General features: G+C 40.5%; 1 protein-coding gene across 1 annotated transcript; it reads right to left on the bottom strand.

The window, feature by feature from the left end:
• Positions 1–6,088: 6,088 nt before the first annotated feature.
• Positions 6,089–12,682, bottom strand: rmi1 (RMI1, RecQ mediated genome instability 1, homolog; the record flags this gene model as incomplete). The annotated part of the gene is made up of 8 exons (XM_079222305.1): positions 6,089–7,683; positions 8,297–8,486; positions 8,632–8,707; positions 8,976–9,099; positions 9,223–9,293; positions 10,265–10,414; positions 11,252–11,362; positions 12,521–12,682. The coding sequence occupies 8 exons, from the start codon at positions 12,680–12,682 to the stop codon at positions 6,450–6,452; spliced, it is 2,118 nt and encodes a 705-aa protein (XP_079078431.1). The 3' UTR covers positions 6,089–6,449.
• Positions 12,683–13,943: the final 1,261 nt, after the last annotated feature.

Here is a 13,943-nt window from a genome sequence, read left to right as displayed (position 1 = left end):
ATCCTGCCTCTTGAATTAAAAGGCATTAACTCACTCACACACACACACACACACACACACACACACACACACACACACACACACACACACACACACACACACACACACACAAACAGGCGCACATACTACATAAATAAACACACTCACAACATACACCACTGCGATGCCGTCACTTAGCAATGAGACCAGATGACCAAAAGATCAACTGCAGTAATAAAGCATAGCAGGAATTCAGTTCCAAGAGCCATGTTGACCTGAACAGTACGTTTGATACAATGGCTGTCATGGGCCAGTTTGCCTGTAGTCTTTTCTAGCCTGCGTATTCTCTTTATATTAACTAGGAGTAAAGAATAAGACTTCATGATGTTCAAGAGGTGTAAGGGCGCAGCGAAAGCACTCTGCACAGCTTGTCCAATTACCTTCCTAATGGCCAGCTTGTCAGGCTGCCTCGTCTCTATGGAGAAAGAAAGGACAAGTGGGGGTAGAGATCCATTCTCTTCCTTGTCACAGCAAAATCCCCCATTCGTCTCTTTATATGGTACGTTTGATTTCTTTTCTTTTAAGTCCTCCTGCTCAAGTACATCCTGCTCAAATCCAAATGGGCGTAATGCCTTGGTAGTATGAGAAAAGGACGTAGAGCGAGGCCAGCTGTATTGTGGGCCTGTCAATCATTTGTCGACACTCTTTCCGAATTGCCTGAGCTTTAATAGGCTTTCCCATTAAGTCTAGTTAACCATCATTCACCATCAGTAGGGCAAAGACCAGATTAATTGTTTCTCATTAATTGCAAAATTCCATTTTCAAAATCATTATGGCCTTTTCATATCTTGATCTTCAGACATTGTTTCGAGCAGCATGAATTCTGGATGTTCTATGAAAGGAAAGATGGCGCACTTACCCCAAGTTTTACTACTGGGGTTTACTGTTGAAATATGTTCCCCAATGTCTTAATTGTGTGTGTTTTTGTATGGTTTATAATGTTGTTGTCTTAGAATGGCTGGATATTGACCTATTGCATTAAAGGTATATTTATTAAAGTATTGTAGACTTTGTCCCCAATCACGCACATCAGGACGGGATCTTTCAATAGCCAGTATGAACAGGAGGAATGATTACATCAAGCAAAACCTGTTTCAGCGTTCATACCTGACTATTGTTTTTAGACAGACTTGAAAAATTATAAACCTATTCGTTTATACTTAGAGGCTATCCGGGCACCCACAGCCATGATCTGGTTGTGTTTTTGAACAGGGGTTCTTGGTGCCCTTTCAAATGGATGTGGCAAAGCTATTGATCCCAACCCTTTGACGGCCATAAAGGACTTAAAGATCAAAGCTAACCAAGCTGTTGTTGTGGCCTTCTCCACACTGCTCGCTCAGCGACTGCAGCACCATCTCAAAACGCTGGCTGGAGAATGTTATGGTCCAACTCGACCTGCTAAAGCACAGCCTACTGCTCTTGGATCAGCCAGGAAGTTTGATAAGATCTGCAGCCGTGGAAAGTAACTATATATTTACTCAAGCATACAGCTGTAGTTAAGTACAAAATTGAAGTACCTGTACTTTACTTTAGTATTTCTATGTTATGCTTCTACTCTACATTTTGTACTTTCTTTTCTACTATACTTATTAACCGCTTTCGGTATTGCTTCTTAGATTCTGATTTTTATTAAGGAGATATTATGCTTACTTGTGTTTGGGTTTTTTACTAGAACATGTTAAAATGCTCTTTTAGTTTTCTCAAGCTCTCTGGATTCACCTGTAGTCCCCCTCTGTCTGAAAGGCTCCGTTTTAGTGTATTTCAGCTGAAATTGCACTGCTACAGCTTGGGTCCATGTTTACTTCCTGTCTGCTGATGTCCCTCACATACAACTGCAACCAGAAATAGACTGGGACACATTCAGAATAGCTATGTTCCAATCTGTGAAAGTGTCTCTATTTTGTATAGTGGCATCATAATTGATCACAATTGGCAACACAAATCCTGACGGATCGTTGAAAGGTGCATCGTACGAGATGGGGATTGCCTCTCAACGGCTCACAACATGGCGACGGGAGCCAGCAACTCGTAGCTGCCGAGCTGACAGCAAACGTGCTGAGAGACCTTGCAGTTTTTACCTAAGGTGGAACCGGACGGTCGGGCTTACAGGCTTCATATTATTTCTCCATTGATTGACTGTTTTGATTCATTAATGCATGAATAATTAACAATATATTGTTCCGAAATGGGCCAATTTACATTTTACTTGTGGTAATGCTTTTATACCAAAACATATATATTTTCACGTATGCAACATTTTGAATGCTTGACTTTTAATTGTATTTATACACTGTTGCATTGTTCCTTTTACTTGACTTAATATCTGAGTATTTCTCCATCACTATATCTGATCTACTTGCAAAATTTGACAAATCTCCATTAATGTGTATGTTTTTTGTTTACTTGGTACTCTTTGATATTATGTACTCTGTATTATGAGATGTCTTATTTTATAGATATATGTTGAAAAAATGCCATATTAATTGGGCTTTAATTTACAATACCCAAGACACCACAAACTTTGGTCCGTTAACATAAAAAAACGTGCTTGAAAACTTTGTTATGATCCTTTTATCATTTCTTTTCCAATCACAATAATCATCCCTTCCATCCACCCTGATGAGCCAAAACAAAGTAGAAAGGTACTTTATTGTTTCCTTTGTCCGAGTTCTTCATATATTTCCATTACTTTAATGATTCACATCCTCAAACCCCAGCAAGCTTGCACACACACACACACACACACACACACACACACACACACACACACACACACACACACACACACACACACACACACACACACACGTATGTTTTTGCCATGAAGAGAAACCATTTGCTCATTTTGATGAAGGCCTAAAAGAGAGGTTGGGCTGTCTAAGTGGATTTTTCATTACTAAATGTAATAGGGCAAAGAAAATCACATCTGCTGCAGCAGGAGGGGTATTAGAATTGCTCATGTACTTTTTTCATTGATATTTGTAATGACCAAATAGGTACAGTGTAGCTGTATATGAACATTAGAGAAATTAGCGCAGTGCTCTGTCTCCAATGTGAGCGCTCAGTCTCCTCCACTCGCCTGCTATCTGCAATTTGGAAAGGTACATCCAAACTCACAGGGGAATGAAAAAGCTTCTCTTTTTTTCGTGCTACCTCTTCGGACTGAGACAGAAGTGGAAGACTAATATAGAGGAAATAATATTGCAAATGGAAAGCTATTAGGGCAGTCGAGCACTTTCTCATCCTTCTGAAATATGTTGATTATTATGTTTTGCTGCATGACCAACTTTTAAAGACTCAAAAATTGTAATTTCCTCTGAAGACCGTGCAGTCCAGCCTTTCAATGAACCTCCGAACCAGAGTGCACATGTCATATATTTAGGGGGAAATGATCTCAGATCTCTGCGAGAAGGATTCCTGCTGCAAATGTTTGGTTCATGTCCTGTGTCCTGTTTTTGTTCCTGCCCACTTCCGTCTTCAGTATTTACTGCCTAAAAGGCATTTACATTGGCACTGGTTGAAGAAGTACTCAGAAATAAAAAATGCAAACATTTAATTAGAATAAGCAAAAATACATCTACAAAATAAAACAAGCCACTATGCAAAATGGCCCCTTTAAATGTTCTATATTATTGTATATATCATGTTCATGGATTATTATTATTGACATATTACCTAACATTGATGCCACATTTAAATGTACAGATGTTTGAAGTGGGGTTAGTTCTGACTACTTTACTGTCTTGAAAAATACATACTTTTTATAAGCTTGTATAGTTTAACTGTAAAATCTGAATCTGCAAAGTAGTTACTAGCTCTCAAACCGATCAAACTTAAATATTGAAATAAATGTAAATATCACCAAAATTGTATTTCAAAAGTAAATGCACATTATCAAAGAATGATGAAAACTAAAATCTTTTGACAAAATATTGAGCTTTCTATTGATCACATGATGTCATCAACAGTTTGTTTTTAAAAAGTTTTCTGACCACTTTAAGGACTTGTAATTTTAATTTACAACATTCCTTTTTCAAATATTTAATTTACATTTTCATGTTCTATTCCTTCCTTTAATTCAAACCATGTTTGAGCTTTTTACAGCTCTACATTATCAACAACCCATCATATCCAGCTGTTTTTGATTTTCAACACACAATTTGTGATGAGGAAACTAAATAAATAATAATAACAATAATGCATTTAATTTATATAACGCTTTTCATGTTACTCAAAGACACTTTACACAACATTTTTAAATCATCCTAAAAGCTATACAATAAAATAAAAACAAAAAGAACATAGAGCACACAGTCACACATTAAAAGCAGTTCTGAAGAGGTTTTGATTTGTGATTTGAATATGAAAAGGTCAGTGCAGTCCCGGATGAGTTTGGGGAGAGAGTTCCAGAGGGAGGGGGCAGCTATGCAGAAGGCTCTGTCACCCCATGTTCGGTGCTTGGTCCTATGGGGGATGGATAGGAGGTTGGCATCAGAGGAGCTGAGCCGACGGGATGGAGTGTGGTGGTGGAGCAGGTCGGTGAGGTAGGAGGGGGCCTGATTATGGAGGGCTTTGTGAGTGAGGAGAAGGATTTTGTATTGGATCCGTTGTGGGACGGGGAGCCAGTGGAGGTTCTGGAATACAGGAGTGATGTGATCACAGGAGTGGGAGTGGGTGAGCAGCAGAGTTCTGGATGTACTTATGATGTACTTCTGGATGAGTTTATTTATGATTTTGGATGATGTGCTATAAATAATACTACTGCAGTAATCAATCAAACAAATCAATCAAACTTAAATTGATAACAGCTCTTTCAGTATAATGGCACTTTCATTTAATATTAGTACACTTATACCTGGACCTTAACTTCTCTTATTCTTCGTGTAGTAATTTCTTTGTCCTTCTTGCTTCTCCTTTATTTAATATACACCTGTTTAACATGACACAATGTAAAGGACACATGTATACAGAAAATGTATTTTCTCATTTCAATTTGTGAAAAATGTAAACAGCAGGGTCATCAACATGTAGCCACATGTCATTAATTACCAGTTAAGTATATACAGTATCTATACAGTGAGGTTTAACTGAGGATCACTGTGGCAACACTCCCCTTTTGTATCATTTACTCCAACACCCAATATGTATTCCACTTGTATCCCCCTATGGGTTGCTCCGCCCCCCTCCATCGTATCAGGGTTCATTAGCACATAACAGGTTATCGACATGCATAGCAGGGCCCTGATTTAGTCGTTCAATTCGTGATTCGTGATTAGCCCCTAATGAACAGAGACCAGCTACCTGAAAGGAAGTGCACACTGTCATAATACAATAACAAACATGTATGAGCCCACAGACACACACACACATACATACAAACATACATTTTCTGTCATGCCTTTCTTTGCCTGTGTCCTCAGTGTGCTCATTTTCACCCTGAGGTAATTGAACAATTGAAGTGTGAGAGACTGACACCTAATTTGAGTCAGTACAAATCAGTTTGAGTCGTGCAAATTGTTGAGAAGTTTCATCTTAAAGAGACGTTTCTGCCATCTCTGAAGAGATACAAGACTGGATAGTACTGCTGGGCTACATTTAATGACCATTATGTGCATTTAAACAGTGCATATTCTAAATGTGCATTTAATGAAGCTATTACAAACCAAATGAAACACTGCTAATATGTCTTATTTCAAGCATTTTTTATTAGTCAAAGAGTGTGAACGAAAATTATAAAACCTTCAGAACAATTTTATTTCAATATCCAGTAAATACAGGCAAGGCATCACATTTGGGGTTCATTCATCAAAGATAAAAACAGATGAGGCTCTATAATGAAAGAAATAATCGGAAATCATGGCCTCTCCTTTATCTCCCTTTCCTCTCATCTCCTCTGTGGGAGTTCAGTAAAGACCCATGCTGCCCTTGGATATTCAATAATGTTTCAGTCAGAAGTAATAGATGTACTGAATGAATGCAAAGGCTGGCAATTCATTACAACAATCATAGTATGAATTATCCCCCCCCCCCACCCCCCCCCCGATTCCCTTCTCTCATCTCACATGCTCCACTCTTCTCTTCACATACTTCTTAATGTTACATACAATCTGGGAGTTTGAACTTATATGTTGATAACCGACGGTGTAGATATTAAAGATCTGTTTACTTTGCTTGGCAGGGATGCAGTGCATTTCAAGCAGAAAATAGCTCTTTGAATAGATGAATGAAATCCTCTAATGAGACAGAATGTCACATTCACATATAGCAGATGGGATGCATTGCAACACACTGCCTGCTGATCATCTGACATCCAGTTCACACATTCTGCTCTCCAAATCTAAAGCAGAAGGGCAGGTTGATTTAGTCTATGCTTTTCTCATTATCGCCCACTTCACCTCAACCATTCCTGTCTATTTTTTCCTGTCTCCCAGCCTCTGCTCCAGCTCCTGGAATACCTTCTCATCGACAGGGTCCGCCTTGGTCACCAAAGCTTTTCTGCCGTCTGGTTCAAGCTCGATGGTCATAACACAGCACATGTCCACGAGCTCTTCCTGACACCTCCTCATTCCGGTGTCCAGCTCACCTCTCCGGGCTGGGTCACGCTTTAGAGCCGCCTTTCCCGCCACCGAGAAGCCCAGCAGGCCCGTCAAAACCGCGTCGGACAGCTCCACGTCCAGGTAACCAGTTCCATCGGATATTGTGGCGCAGACGCGCCATAGGCCGTTGTTGCTGCTCAGTTTCCCCACGAGAGTCACAATGAAAGCTTTCACTCGTATCTCTGTGGTGTGAGGTTGTGGTTTGGACGTCTTCTCCTCGAGCAGGCACAAATATGTAAACGGTGGAGATGTCAGAGTGAGAGCATGGACCGAGCTGTCACTCTGCCGGTTTATTTGAACAGATTCAAATTCTGCAATGTTTGGGTTAAAATCTTGCCCCTGAGGAATCATGGGTGAGCTCTCAAATGAAAACCGTTCTGTTGCACTTCTTGATGAGTCGCTGGTAACTCTACGACTGGAGCCTGAAGTTACCGTTTGGTTGGAAAAGCTTTCTCGGTCTCTACTTGGTCCTTGTTGAACAGGGAGCGGATTTGACCCTTCAGTCCAATCAGTTTCTACCTCTGCAAGAAAGCAGTCCAAATCGTCATCCATGACATCATTCTCATCATTAGTAACAAAGCCTAACTCATGTGATGCTGCTGCTGGGGACAAGACCGGCCTTACAGGTTCTATAATACAGCCTTGGTTGTCTCTTTTCGGTGTGGTGGATCTTGAGTTGCTGGAACCAAGCCGTGACCCAGAGCCATTCACACTGTGCTGCTCACACTGAGCAGTTTGGGCTTTTGTTGCCTTGTTAGGATTTCCCGTTATTCTGTCGCTGCTCTGTGGTGTGCTTCTGTGACTGCTGACAGACTGCATGGTGACATTGTTACTTTGTTGAAAAATCACACTGTCCAACTCATCCAGAGGAAGATCGTCAAAGTCTTCATCAGGAAAGTCCTCGACTGCCATGTTGTGATCTGAGATCTGCTGTTGAATCGAGAGGTCAGGATCCTCTTGTTGGGTACCGTGGTGATGACCCTGGACCAACCCACCTCTGTTGCTCTGGGCCGAACCACTTCTGTAAGAGCCGGCAGAGGCTTCATTTCTGCAAAAGACCAGAGAAAAATGTTGGACTGAAACAATATAGCTTCAAACCAGCGAGTATTTTTGACAATGTGGCAGAAATATAGCCAAAAAAAATATCAACTGTGGTTGTACAGCTCATGTCAGAACATTTTACGCTCCATTCTACAGCTACAGAAACAAGGATAAAAAGATAAGTCAAATGTTACTCAAAACTGTTAAGTTCTATTTTTGAGTAAAGCTGAAAGTTGGTAAATTTACAATAAGGTGACACCAGAAAGGTTGTTGTTTTTAAATCGTAAGTAGTGAACTGCCTTAGTCGTTCAAATTTAAAATTATCAAATTATGTGGCAATTTAGTTTAATTTCTGACTGTGCAGGAAATTGGTGCTCACAGAACATCAAGCAGAGATGAAGGGAGCAAAGGCAACAATGAAAAAAATCATATATACACATTATGTTCGTCTATAGGAAGTATAATCCGTAAGTGCTAAATGCTTTCCAAAGTACAGGAAAGATAAATGCAGAGATTTCTTCTGAAGACAAACATGCTACAATTCTAAATGTCAAGGTATATTTACCCAGCGGTGAACACCGAGGAGTTCCAGCATCAAAATGTCAATGTTAACCACCCACCTGGATGAGGCTGTCGAGAAAAGGCTCCTGATAGAGGAACTTCTCGAGGACAGACTGGAGGTCTCACTGAGCGTCCCGTAGCCACTGTCTGGAACAGGCCGCACCTGAACCCTTTCCACCTCCTCCTGGGCCTCCAGACTGGCCAACAACTCTGCATCATCTAGCTCCAGGTCCTCCACTTCCTGGTTTTCTGAAGAGAAACAAAACGAGGCACAACATCATGATTATGTTCAATTCTAAAATGGCTGGTTTAAGATAAGAATTAAGACATCCATTTTCTATCTTAAATGAGGCCTTATTTTATATAAAATTTAAGTTGATGAAATCCACTGAACCTTGAAGTGGTTCAGTTGGCTCTCCCCTTTCTTGCTGCTCCTCAGGAAGTCCCAGCGTCCGACACAGCACCTTGCCCTGTCAGAGTAGAAATAAACCACTGAACATTATTACGTTATACACTGCTGTATGGCAACAGCTGGGATTTTGCATTTATCTTTGGTTTATAAACTGTAAACAGTAACTGACCCATAACAACTAGTTTTAATCTCAATGCTGGATTAAATGAAAAATGAATCACAAGGCGGTCGGGACCAAAGTGTATTCTCAAAAATAAAAAACTAATTAAGAAAACATAATAGGCTTAAATCTGCTTTTAATATACAACAGAAAAGCAACAGTGTACCTGGTTATTCCTCTCCACCAGGTCCTCCACTTCGCCACCCAGAACCTTGATGTTGGACGGCCCCAGCAGAAGCATCCCGAGTCTGCAGACCATCTGCCCTTGCAGCTGCAGCTTCACACCAGGCCTGAGGGTTACAAGAGTCAACAATCCCAATTAAAACATTTTTTAATACGGAACAAAAGTTTCAGTTAAATCAATCATGAATGAGGATTTCTTGACATTTCCACACAACAGATTGATTCTTAACCTTAGAGCTGTGCTGAGTGCAGGGACATACTGATACTCCATGGCCTCGAAGCTCTGTACTCCATCTGTCACCTGTTCAACAGAGACGGTATATTTGACCAGGAAATCATTGTGACATTCTCAAATTATTACCACAGAGGGTTAAACATTATTGCTGCCCTAGTGGCCCCCAGTTTTTCAGAAAATATCTGAGGAATTCTAAAAGTAGACGATAAATTGGCATAAAGACATTTCTATGTATTTCCAGTGGTAGGTTGTTGAGGTGCAAAACTTCCCAAAACCAGTGAAGCTGATAAAAGCTTATCCGAACACATCTATTAACCTGCCTTCTGCCACTGGATGTTAAACCGCTGTGGATCTCTGCGTCCCACAATTCCTAGAATTGTGAAACTTCAGATCTCAGAAACAGTCAAAAAGAAAAAGAAAAAGCCTCTGCAACGTTTCTAAGCAACATCGCATTATTCTTCAGAATCCATAGAGCAGTGACAAGTGTATTACTTAAGGTGAAAATTACAGTCTGCGCCTTATATTCCAGCAATTTACTCTTTCATAAACTCACACTGATTGTACCTGTTCACTCTGATTCAGTTAGGAAGAAAAGATGAATTCTGCACTGTTCTATCCAACCAAACACATACAGATAGAGTCTGTTCATAGATATGATTCTACAGTTGATTGAGTATAATTGTACACACTGGTAAATAGTGCAACACTGCATCTATAATGTCAAATACACTGGAGTCACTCGCAGCTCATTTAAGATGCCAATAACTGTATTTTGCTTTCAGACTATTATGATCACAAACTTTTTCATAAACAAAATAATAACAATAATAATACAGCTCCTAAACTTTGTTCCATGGCTGGGAGGTCTTGGTTATCACGACAATGAGGTTGTCCAAGTTTAGAGGCAGACGACTCATATCATACATTCTGTTTGTGTAAGGTTAAGGCTGTTAGGTCCACTGGGGCGTTATTTTACAAAGTATGATACAAAATAAGTAGAAGATTTATTTTAAACATACTGTATACATGTCTCTGACCTGTAATAGCAGCATACGGGTTGGTCTGGTTTCCCAGGCCCTCTGGGTGAACTGGGTGACAGCAGACACCTCGTCGTTGGCACAATCCGAGCCCTTCCACTTCTGCATCTGACTGTATGCAGTCTGACTGATGTCCAGTAATGAGTCAACCTAAAACAGAGTGGGTCCCTTTGATTACCTTGAATTTCCCCTGCAAATTAATTTCTTGAGAATCTAGGGAAATAAACTGCAGTCTAATTTATACATCCTGTACATGAGAATTTCTTAATTTGCCAGTCTTATTTGTGAGTCAAACATCCATCTTGTGGCTCTCGTCTTTGAGCCTTGGAAGCAATTGAATTACTCTGTCTCAGGGTTTCCAGCTGAGTTTCAATTTCCCATACAATGGAAAACTGAAATCCAGTGGTGCTTTATTATAATATGGATTATATTGTAACAGTCATCTTTTCCCCACAAATTGCACAACAGCATTATTCTTGCTGTGTTTTTAGTCAATTCTGTTTATCTTTTTATTTAATCTGTATTGTGAATCATGATAATGGGAATGGGAATAATTGTTATAATGTATTTACTACTATATTATTATTATTAAATGCCTTCAACCACATATTTTTAAAGATCCAACACAACAACAAGCACAAACTTCAATAAGCGCATTATACCCTGACCGCTCCATCGAACAATGGAACAATGTTTAGATCAGTTCTTTGCTCAATGTGGACTGCCATTTCCACTGTAACATGATTTTGTTTGTGTTTTTGTTACAGGTGATATTTGTATTTTGTCCCCTCCTTCTGCATGCTGTTTAGACCCAACATTGTGGTTTCATTTGATTTTTCAGGGTGACTTCATTTCTGGCCAAAATTAGCCTTTTAGGCCAACTCTGGCTAAATTAGCATTTTCACCTAATTGTCATCTAATAACAACAACATGAAACATGTTGTAACATGAAATAAAAAATATAGTAATTAAATATATGATCTGTACCTGAACACAGAAGGTGCCGCTGAGTTCAGTCTTCTGGGCCTGAGAGAGTCCTTCAGGGAGAACAGGGTAGCTTAGGTGCCGGAGGTCTGTCAACAGCCACTGGTCCAGCGCCTAAAATGTCACCTCATGCAGAGAGGCACATGATGGTTTAAAGCTGTTAGCTGTAAGATGTTTATTTCCCACTGCAAGACCTATTTTATGACACTTTGGAATATCAGTTATTTGACAAAATTCTGATACTATTCACATCCATTCACTACCATGACATAGACGGTCATGAAATTGTGAACTTATCAAAAGTAGGTCTCTTGTTCATGATATGAACTTCCTCACCATAATCATTCAAGTGCACTTGCTGGTGGAAGTGACCATGTGGGTTACTTGAACAAACCAATATTCTGTCAAGTTCCTCAAACCAACAGGAGTTGATCTGTGCCTTGAAAAATGTAACATTATCCTCCTCATGTATTGATATAAAAAAGAAGAAGATATAGACTTTGGCCACGGAGGGATGCAGCTGTTCAGCAACGATACTTACGTACGCTGTGGCGTACAAATGATGCAGGAAAACACATCCCACATGATGCCACCACCAGCAGGTACAGCTGACACCAGTACGAACCCATGCTGTTTACACAAAATAATTGCCCTGCTATCAGCGTGTTGCAAAATAAACCAGGGTTGGCCACTCCTCAATCGCCTACTTTTGCCAATCACGACCCACTGTAGCGCGATCTTCCTCTACTCAGCTGACAGTAGTGGAGCCTTGCATGGTCTTGTTTTTTTTATGCTTGTCTGTTCAAAGGTTCAATGAGTTGTGCTTTCTGTGTGTTGCATGTTTGTTTAGGGGTCAACAACATTTTAAAATTGCAGAAACATTTTTAGTCAATTGACTAATTATTTCTGTATTGGTGAAACAGCAAGGACCGTAAACTAAAGACTGAGTGAATACTGGAAACAGACATCCGCTGTATGTGAACACCAGACCAAATCCAGTTAAAGCTCCAACTGGGAAGGGGTCAAAGATCATCAACCAGGAGTAAGTGGATGTACGGAGAGACATCAAGAGGACATTCACATCCAATGCAAGAGACCATCTTAAAAGTTGTAATCATTCATCTCCCCCTCCATATATACGACCACCTGTTGTCACATCACCCAAGTCTTAAGTCACACATCAAGTGAGCTTTCTCAGTGATAACGAAGCAAATTCTAGACTGTGATCATTTTACATTCAGCTGCACAAACACATCCAGATATCCTTCTTACCTGTTGGTTAATTTGCTGCTGTGACAGACGACCTGCTCCTCCTGCTTCTTCCTGCAGCCACTCCACGCAGGCTTCCAGCCAGGCAAAGGGCACCTGGACATGCCAGGAGGACTTCAGCCAGGCCTGGGTAGCATGTGCTACTGCCTGGATCTCAGAGGCCATCCTCGTCCTTTGTTTGTATTTGACTAAGACCACTTCCTGATATTTTATCCTTTGTTATCTGTTATTATATAAAGACAGTTCAGTTATTTCATATTTATCAGTAATGCTTTACTCTGGATTACACATTCAATTTAAATTATTGGCATAGCACCATGTAATCCTTGGGGGTTTAGAGGGAGTTTTTATGTTCAGGGATCATCTATACTCTCTGTATCTCCGGAACCACTTGACACCAAATATTGTGGTGATTTATCGACTCAGAGATTAGTGTATTATTATTATTATTTGTGCTGAGGTCACATTAGCTGTAATAAGCCCTTTATCTGCAGGTGGTCACGTCTGGGTTCTGTGGGGGAGAGAGGAAGACAGATTGGGTGAGAAGTGCAGGCAGGGATAGCATGCGACAGAATAATAAATACATGTGTCCACGTTCATATAAAAGTTACCTGGGAGGCATTGAGGCAGCCTCTTCCACGAAGTGTTGTGGGAAATAGCTAAGGCGCCAAAGTTAACCAATGTTGGTGCTACTATGCCTTAGCTTCGAGTCCATACAACATGATTCACATTACAGAGGATATTAACGCCACATACAACCGCAGTTGTTATGTCTAAAAACTGCGCATTTGAAAGTGCTTAGAAAGACACTACTTAACAAAAGCCTTGCCGTCATCATACCTTAAATACAGGAATAACTTGAGCAACCTGCAGATCTAACTGCACCCGGAAATGGAACTTATAGTGTCACGTTGGAAACGCCCCTGCTCCTGCGATTGACGTCTCAAATAGCCAATGGCTACTCCCGCCTGTTTGATTTACTGTCCGTTCAACCAATCGGCAATCTTCAGCTAAACGTGTACATTTCCAGGTTCGGTAGAGAAGGAAGGGGAACGAGTGAGGTGTTGCACTGCAGGTTTGTGTTTTGACGATATTTCCCAGTTTTCCTATGCCACCTTGAGCTTAATGTAGTTTGTGTGCACAGGTAATATACACTAAATATGTCTTTGGCAGTCTCTTTTTTTCCGTATTGTGGGTCTGCTGCATCGCCGCCTAATTATCTGGCCTAGCTCACGTTAGCTCTCCTTGAGCCCAACAGCAACGACGGCAACATGGCGAAGTTAGCTCGTCGCTAACGTGAGCGGTTCAGACTGGTCTTTGTATTGACCGAGAAGTCGTGTTTTATCAACCCACTCCCGTTATGTTACGGACACATCGCAACGTCTCGCCTCCTATACAACTAGTGAAATGTTTGAAACTAGTGTAG

This window comes from Taurulus bubalis (genome assembly GCF_910589615.1).
Source record: "Taurulus bubalis genome assembly, chromosome: 8".
NCBI lineage: Eukaryota > Metazoa > Chordata > Actinopteri > Perciformes > Cottidae > Taurulus > Taurulus bubalis.
Note: the sequence above shows the minus strand (reverse complement) of the source record. Positions and strands in the feature narration are given on the sequence as shown.